The sequence below is a fragment of the Xiphophorus hellerii genome, chromosome 6 (assembly GCF_003331165.1).
Source record: "Xiphophorus hellerii strain 12219 chromosome 6, Xiphophorus_hellerii-4.1, whole genome shotgun sequence".
Taxonomy (NCBI): domain Eukaryota; kingdom Metazoa; phylum Chordata; class Actinopteri; order Cyprinodontiformes; family Poeciliidae; genus Xiphophorus; species Xiphophorus hellerii.
In genome coordinates, this window is record NC_045677.1 from 28,069,873 (window position 1) to 28,079,101 (window position 9,229).

At 39.5% G+C, this 9,229-nt stretch overlaps 2 protein-coding genes across 2 annotated transcripts; both read right to left on the minus strand.

Moving 5' to 3' along the window:
• Positions 1 to 656: 656 nt before the first annotated feature.
• Positions 657 to 3,911, minus strand: LOC116720971 (tripartite motif-containing protein 16-like). The gene has a single exon (XM_032564509.1). The coding sequence runs from the start codon at positions 2,707 to 2,709 to the stop codon at positions 1,258 to 1,260; it is 1,452 nt and encodes a 483-aa protein (XP_032420400.1). The 5' UTR covers positions 2,710 to 3,911; the 3' UTR covers positions 657 to 1,257.
• Positions 3,912 to 5,246: 1,335 nt separating this feature from the next.
• Positions 5,247 to 8,926, minus strand: LOC116720948 (tripartite motif-containing protein 16-like). The gene is made up of 2 exons (XM_032564472.1): positions 7,852 to 8,926; positions 5,247 to 7,776 (listed from the first exon to the last, which is right to left on the minus strand). Exons 1-2 carry the CDS (start codon positions 8,315 to 8,317, stop codon positions 6,650 to 6,652), a joined length of 1,593 nt encoding a protein of 530 aa, XP_032420363.1. The 5' UTR covers positions 8,318 to 8,926; the 3' UTR covers positions 5,247 to 6,649.
• Between the last annotated feature and the right edge of the window lie 303 nt (positions 8,927 to 9,229).

A 9,229-nucleotide genomic window follows, 5' to 3' on the forward strand; every position in this document is an offset into this window, starting at 1 on the left:
ATAAATCAGAGCTTCAATATTTCAAACCTTTGTCAAGAACACAATATACTTCAAACATATTAGTTTTATTTTTACAGTGTAACTCTGCTATGCCTAATTCTATAAAACATCCTTAGTCCATATTATATTTCTGCCTTTATTACAGATTTTGCATCCAGTAAATTTTAAGATTTAAATAAAATCATGTTTAGTTGCTTTGTCATTTTTTACTGAAATACTGTAATTAGTTTTGTTGGTATTTTTAAGGTTGACTATTTTAAAAATAATTTACCATAAATAAGAGATATTTCACTAAATTCTGAGATATAAAATTTACAATTTAAACCATTAAACTGAACACTGACAAATCATAGTAGTGTATTTCTAACATCTTTTTCATCTGTTACTTTATAAATTTCTTTACAGAATATAGTTCAGTTCTGCTAAAAAAACAAATTAGTCTTCAGAATGTATGTTTTTTTCTTTGTTTTTAATGTAAATCCGTCTTATTGCTTCATGGCTGCTGATTTTGGAAGATTTGTTTTATTTACATGTAAAGCTGAGTTGATGTTCTCCTTTATGGCATGGATGGTGAAATGCCTCTTTTCCTGTCTAAGCAGATGAACAGAAGAGATTTTAAATCCGACTTAATATCTACAGGGCACAAAACACATAAATACAGAAATAAACTATTTTATTTTCAGTGATTAAACACATTAATTTTATACAATTAATAAAAATTAAGTAATGATAAACAATCCCTGGAGTTCATGTCGTGTAAAAACACAACCTTCCTGTAGGGGGCAGCGTCCCATCACCAACAGCTAAACATTGAGGCATAATGAAAGCTTTATTCTGAAGTTTCTCCTAAAAATCACTGACATGAAATGAGCTTAGATCCACAATGAGACAATATCTGTTGTCTTGTTTGTGTCAGGACTCGACAAAACGTGTTCAAACAAGAATGTGACTGAAGTACTGGTGTCACTTTTTCAACATGAGGAATCTTTTGTCTTTTTTTTTTTTTTTTTTTTTTTTTTTTTACCAAATTCACAGTCTTTGCAGCTAAAAGCAACAAGGGGATGAGACAGCAGATATTCTAGTGCGGATCAAATGCTTTAGAGATGGGTGTTGAAAAATGAACAAATTCAACAAAACTAGAATATAATTGGAAGAAAAACAATCGCAGATAATCTCTGACACATGATTTCTGAACAGTTGAGACATAAAACAACAATAATCAGAACTAAATCTGCATGAGAATGAATTGGATTCTCTCTATTTGGGTTTACAGAATTTAACAGTAGACTCCAATGATAAATAAACTCCAGCGTGTAGCGGCTCAGTGAATCTGGTCTTGACTCTGTGGATCAGAGTCATGGTTTTAGAGACTCTGTAAAAGGACAGAATACCTGCTCTGTGATCCAGGTACACTCCGACTCTGGAGGAAACTGGACCTGAGACGGAGGTTGAGATGTTGTTGTGCCAAAATTCATAACCATTTTTGCGACATTCTAATGCCCAGGATTTCTCATTATCACCAAATGAAGATTCATCCCCTCCTCTGCTGATATTCTTGTATGCAACTGCTATAATAACCTGTATCCCTCTCCACTCCACCTCCCAGTAACAACGTCCAGTTAAACTCTCTTTACTCAGAACCTGCCAGTAATCAGTGAATCTGTCTGGATGACTGGAATAAGACTGAGGTTGATCCACCACTGTCACCTTGCTTTTCCCCTCTGATAATACCATTCGCATGTGAGCTGTGTTTGGATTCAGAGTGATTTTACATGAATATTTTAAGAAATCAGCTCTGCTCCTTGGTTCTGGTTCTGGCAGTAAAACACCCACCTCAGTGACCATCAGTGAGATGTTTGTCCATGAGTCTCTCAGGACGTCCTGTAGTTTCTCTCTGAGCTCTGACACAGCTGCTGTCACGTCCTCAAAGTGTCTCAGAGGACGGATGTTGATGCTGGATGAGTGTGTAGACTCACTGAGTGCTGGCAGTGAGGGGTAGTTGAGGAGAAACTGGTTGTGATCCTCTGTGTGTGAGAGCTGCTCCAGCTCAGCGTCTTTCCTCTTCAGCTCAGTGATCTCCTGCTCCAGCTTCTCCTGAACATCTTTGACTCGACTCACTTCAGTTTCCTGCTGGGATCTGATCTGCTGCTTCACCTCAGAGCTTCTTTTCTGGAGGAGGCGGATCAGCTCAGTGAAGATCTTCTCACTGTCCTCCACTGTTTTATCAGCAGAGTGATTGATGGCCTCCACCTCCTGTTGAAGCAGCTTCACATCTTTCTCTCTGTCCTGGATTCTCTGCTGGATGTTTCCTTGTCTCTCCTCCAGCTCTCTCTGCCTCTCAGTCCTTTCTACTGCTGCTGACACTGTGATGTGACCTTTATGTTCATCCACTGGGCAGACATAGCAGATACACTTCTGATCAGTGCGGCAGAACATCTTCATCACCTCATCATGCTTAGAGCAGATGTTCTCCTGGAGGTTCTTGGACGGCTCCACCAGCTTGTGTTTCTTTAAAGGAGCCACATCATAATGAGGCTGAAGGTGTTTCTCACAGTAAGAGGCCAGACAGAATAAACAGGACTTGATGGCTTTCAGTTTTCTTCCAGTGCAGAAATCACAGGCCACATCTTCAGGTCCAGCATAGCGGTGATCAGCAGCAGCATCCAGGAGCCCAATCTTCATCAACTGCTCTAATAATGCTCCCAACATGGTGTTCTTCTCCAGGTAAGAGCTCGATACAGAAGTTTTTTCTGCACTAAGGACTGTTGTCGACAGACGAAACTTCCTGAATTTTTTGATCTCAGAAGCTTTTAATACAGTTCATACAGTAACTGTGTCCACAGGGAATAGTCACCAGATTCTTCAGTAGATCCAGACAAATCAAGCTGATTCTGCTCCACTTTTCCTGTCAGACAAAGTGACTGTGTAAGTTTCATTTCCTGAAAACAGAAACATGGTTGAGCTCTGATATATGATTCATATCTCATTGCAGAGAGGCTGCAGCCAATCAGCTTTCACCTTCAGCAGGTGTTTCCACCCAGCCACAAAGTTTGTTTAGCAGCAGGAAGAAGAGATAGGGTTATCACATTTTTCCAGCTGTAAATCTAAATTTATCTCCTCATTTACAAGAAAGTTTGTTAAATATTTACTAATGCTCCTCAGTGAAACTTCTCATCTCCATTTTATTATTTTCTCAAAGTTAATTTAGGTTTTGTTGATGCATCTCAGAAGAACATTTCAAACTTTAATGAGATTTTTCTCTCCAGTAAATGTAAGGAGTGTTCTTGATAACTCAGTAAAACCAAAAATACCCGCAGCAACACGAGACTCTCCTGATAAACTCAAGCGTTATGTGACAGTTGTTGTTGTTTTTTCTGGTTGATGTAACTTTGTGTTTTCTGTAAATATAAACTGATGACTTTGAGATTTTTCAAAAATGGAAATTTGCTTCTAGTTTCATACCAATTCATGCCACACAGAGGAAGCAGCAGTCCAGAGTCAATCTAGTTATGAGACAAAGTTTTCTCAGTTTTGTCCTAGAAATATTTAATTAATGGAGCGCTGTGTTATGTGCCGCAATGCCACACAATTTATTGAGTCAATTCAATTGCGTAATGCGTTTGGTGTGAACGCACCATTAGACAACCCAAACCTTGACATTACCAGAACAGAAAACTACTGCTAACCTCAGTCTACACTTAATCTACACCTTAACCCAGATACTAAATATAATGCTTCACAGCATCAGGATCAGGCTTCATACATAACTGATCAATAGAGACTATATAGACACCCTTATGTCAAAATGTAATCGTTGGAGTGATTTATGACCTTAATAATTAATGGACCTTATCAGAGGGGCCGCTTTTCATTGGCTGATTCCCATTCTACGTGGTCACGTGCGTGGCCGTCTCACAAACACACTTAGCTTCCCGTTAGCTAAGTGCAGCATAAAGGCAGAACTGATACAACTTCTACACCTTGAAGCCTGTCTGCTACACAGTCTTACGTTAGCTAAACAGATCAATATGCAATGTGTCTGTATCTGACATACACTAAAGATTTTATTTTAGCAGAAAAGGCTTTGGACTAAACTGTTACTCATGTTAGCCACATTAGCACCAAGTACAGCTAGTCAATCAACCATCGCTGTGTTCAGGGAAGCGCTGATTAATAATCGAGAAATAAATATCAAGGCTGGAAACTTGATATCGTAACGGACTTAATGTTATGTTTTTAACGTAATCTTTGCTCGTCTTGCGTGGCGCAGGCGGTTGCCACGGTAACAGGTGTGCTTAAACTACAAAGAGAGAGAGAGTAAAAAGGTAGGAGTGGTTTTGAGTTGATCACCTGTTCGGGTTATTTTACCTTTGTTTCCCTTTGCTGTGGCGCATTACAGCCGCTGTAGTTTCTAAACGTTGGACTAATTACCTCGTTCATTTGTGAGTTTACGTCATTCACAACAAACATCAAATAGAACAAATATACTTCATAAAAATTTAACAAGCAAATGGCTTCTACCGTGGTAATTATGTGAAATTAAATTAATTATATCCCAACTTCAGAAGATTTGCCTTTACCTTTACAGAGCTCTTTGGTTCCTCCTATCAGGCTGTAGCTTCTCATATTGAGGTCAAAGTTCAGATCTACCATAACTGACTGACACCTGCTGGCCTCAGGTTTGCAACCAGCTTGTGACTGAGAAACCAGTAACCTCCTCCCAGATGATGACATGAACTTGTTAGTTCCTCTGTCCATGTAGTAGCTGATATATTGTGAAAATCCGGTAGAAATGATGCACTAATCATGTTTACATAGAAACAAAGCGCCGCAAGGCTTTGTTTGTGAGACTTGCGGTCACGTGGGTCGGTTGTGGGCGGAGCTTGGTAAGGTCCATTGCCTTTAACTTCCAGTGACCTGATAGAAGATGTAACTAAGTCTCCGTGAGAAAGGGTATTTAACGAATAAACACAGATTCACTGATTGAATTTGTGTTTGATATGCAGCATATATTTGAATTTGTGCAACAAACACCAAAGAAAAAAAAAAACTATACAAAACCTGAATGGCCATTCAGTTTGATAAATATTTCTACAGACCATCACTTGATAGAATCGATAGAAATCCAACTGCACAAATCAAAACATCAAATCTAAATAAATAATACTAATTGTATTAAATATTGTAATACATAATGATGCTTCACATTGATCATTTATAAGCTTTAGTAATGGAACCTCAACAACTACAGGTGTATTATATTTTGTTACTGAATAAACTTAAGACAAGTGTGTTAAGTTACTGGATGGAAGGAAAAAGCATAATTAGAACCAAGGAACAAAAGCTGAAGATAATTTTAAAGGTAAAACAATTCCTCATGTTGTGAGAAACTCTTGGAGCATGGTTGTGTAGTGAGTAAACTTAACCAATGTTATTATAAGTTGGGCTAGCTGTCAGAAGATGTAAGTAAATCTCTGTGAGAGGATATTTAAGAAAAAAAAACACAGGTTAACTTTTAATCAGATTTTATTTTGGGGGGAAAAGTGAAAGTTAAATATGAACAGCTTCACCAAGGCCTGTTTAGTGCCTGTAACATATTCTTAAGAAATACACGGACAGATGAGGAACATTTACTGAAATGTATCACACTAGCAAGTGTTACAGAAAAAAATCTGTAAGAGTTTAGTTCTTACAGATTTAGTTTTTTGAATGGATGAAGGAAATCACAGACCCGTAATCAGCACTGACTAGTCGTGCTACTAGTTAAACTGTAGGTTTCCTTTAGATGCTTGTGTTTTAGACGTATGTTTCACTCTTATGCAAGGGCAGGGGCTTTTTTTCCTCTCACAACTGCCCTCCCGCCCTCCCACACACACACACACACACACACACCCACACACACCCCCACACACACCCACACACACACACACACACACACACAGTCACCCCTCTCCCCTTCACGCTGAATATCAGGAAGACAATCTGTTTAAAACTAGAGCATTTACAACACTCCAAATCTATTTCTCTATGTATAATATACACTATATATTATTATTGATTATTCTAACACTTATTGTTTTGCATACTTAATTGTATTCTTTTTAAAAATCATAGAGGTGATAAGGAGTGCAAAAGTATTCATATCCCTGGAACTTGTTAAAGCCTTCATCTACCATGTGTTTTATAGGGATTTTATTAGATGGAACAACACAAACTAGTACACGTTTTTAGATGCACACTTTTTTACTGAAAAGTGTGGCATGCTTTTCTTTTGGCTGTGCACCATGACACCACTACTCTCAACCTTTGCATGTTGCAATGCCAAATTCTGACCCCACCAAGAATGTGGCAGCTGAAATTAAGATTCATTGACCTAGAAATATTTTTTCAGTCATTTATTGCAGGGTTTATCCCAGTGTATCGAAAGCCTGGTGGGCAGCTTGGGTTTACTCTCACCAGTTTTAGAGAATAGTGTTGAAAAATGAACAAATTAATCAGAACAGGAACATCCTATTTGAAGAAAAACATAACCTGGATATCTCTGAATAATGATTTCTGAGGAGTTTAGATTTAAAACAAACACTAACAAAATAATATGTTGGAGGAGTAAAATCTGAATCAAATTTACAGAAGCTTCACTGGATTCTATCTATTGGGATTTACAGAACTCTGCTGAACCCACAACCAAAACTCCAGCATGTAGCGGCTCAGTGAATCTGGTCTGGACTCTGTGGATCAGAGTCATGGATTCAGAGACGCTGTAGAAGGACAGAATACCTGCTCTGTGATCCAGGTACACTCCGACTCTGGAGGAAACTGGACCTGAGACGGAGGTCCAGATGTTGTTGTGACCAAATTTAAAACTGTTTTGGCAACAATTTAATGTCCAGGATTTGTCATTACCTCCAAATCTACAGTCATTCCCACCTCCTGTTCTGCTGATATTCTTGTATGCGACTGATACATAAACTGTCCCTCTCCACTCCACCTCCCAGTAACAACGTCCAGTTAAACTCTCTTTACTCAGAACCTGATGATAAACGGTGAATCTCTCTGGATGACTAGAATAAGACTGATGTTGATCCATCCAAGTCACCTTCCTGTTCCCCTCTGACAGAACCAGCTTTGTGTGAGCTGTATTTGGATCCAGTGTGATTTTACATGAATATTTTAAGAATCCAGCCCTTGTCGTCGGTTCTGGTCCTGGTTCTGGTTCTGACAGTAGAACATCCACCTCAGTGACCATCAGTGAGATGTTTGTCCATGAGTCTCTCAGGATGTCCTGTAGTTTCTCTCTGAGCTCTGACACAGCTGCTGCCACGTCCTCAAAGTGTCTCAGAGGACGGATGTTGATGCTGGATGAGTGTGTAGACTCACTGAGTGCTGGCAGTGAGGGGTAGTTGAGGAGAAACTGGTTGTGATCCTCTGTGTGTGAGAGCTGCTCCAGCTCAGCGTCTTTCCTCTTCAGCTCAGTGATCTCCTGCTCCAGCTTCTCCTGAACATCTTTGACTCGACTCACTTCAGTTTCCTGCTGGGATCTGATCTGCTGCTTCACATCAGAGCTTCTTTTCTGGAGGAGACGGATCAGCTCAGTGAAGATCTTCTCACTGTCCTCCACTGTTTTATCAGCAGAGTGATTGATGGCCTCCACCTCCTGTTGAAGCAGCTTCACATCTTTCTCTCTGTCCTGGATTCTCTGCTGGATGTTTCCTCGTCTCTCCTCCAGCTCTCTCTGCCTCTCAGTCCTTTCTGCTGCAGCTGACACTGTGTCATGACCTTTATGTTCATCCACAGAGCAGAGATAACAGATACACTTCTGATCAGTGCGGCAAAAGATATCAATCACTTTACCATGTTTAGAGCAGATGTTCTCCTGGAGGTTCTTGGACGGCTCCACCAGCTTGTGATTCTTTAATTGAGCCACATCATAATGAGGCTGAAGGTGTTTCTCACAGTAAGTGGCCAGACAGAATAAACAGGACTTGATGGCTTTCAGTTTTCTTCCAGTGCAGACATCACAGGCCACATCTTCAGGTCCAGCATAACGGTGGTCAGCAGGAGCAGCTTGGAGTCCAGTCTTCTTCAGCTGCTCCACTAAAGCTGCTAGCATGGTGTTTTTCTGCAGGAAAGGCCTCTGTGTGAAGGTGTGCCTGCATTGAGGGCAGTGGTAGCTTTTCTTCTGCTCATATTTGTCCCACAGCATTTTAATACAGTTCATACAGTAGCTGTGTCCACAGGGAATCGTCACCGGATCCTTCAGTAGATCCAGGCAGATCGAACAGGAGAAAGTTTCTAGGTCAAGCTGATTCTGCTCCATTTCTGCTCTCAGTCACAGCGACTGTGAGTTTCACTTCCTGAAAACAGAAACTGGGTTGAGCTCTGATCTATGACTCATGTGTCATTGCAGAGAGGCTGCAGCCAATCAACTTTCACCTTCAGCAGCTATTGGTTTCACCCAGCTTCAACATGTTTGAGCAAGAAGAAGAGGGAGAGTTGTCAACTTTTTCCAGCTTGAAAATTGTCTTATACATCTCAGAAATTCAAAAGGGATTTTTCAAACGTCACTGTACTGAAATGTTTTTCTTTTGTAAATGTAAGGAGTGTTCTTGGTAAATGAAGGTGAAACCAGAGACCTCATTTTCTCCAGCATCAAATGAGACACTCTTGATAAACTTCTGTTTTTTGTAACACATGCATCTGGATTACTTAACTTTGTGTTTTCTGGAAACAGAAACTTACTCCTGGTTTAATACCAAATCATGCCACAAGGGGCAGCAACGGTCCACAGAGTCAACCTTGTTAAATTCTGCCGTAAGCATCTACGTCATTATGTCTGTTTTAGGGACGTTTAGCCCCTCCAGATATTGATCAATAATATATTTGATCATACAAGGAATTTGCTTGGAATTTTGTAGTCTTTCTGGTTTGGGAATCAAAATTAGCATCAATATTAACTATGATACAAAAATGTTATTTTTTACTAATAAAATTAGTTTATTTTGTTGAATCACAGTATGAATTCCAGTATCTCTGGAATCATCAGTCAAACCTGAAAGTTACCTCTGAAGGAATTAATTCAAACTACCGACAGAAGAAACTCTTCAAGCAAGAAGGAACGATCACAGACACGTTTGTTTCCAATCAAGTCTGAGAGTTTAACAAAATAGCCAAGCACTACAGCTGAATTATCCAAAAAATTACTTTTCTCTAACTACTGACATGCAATTTA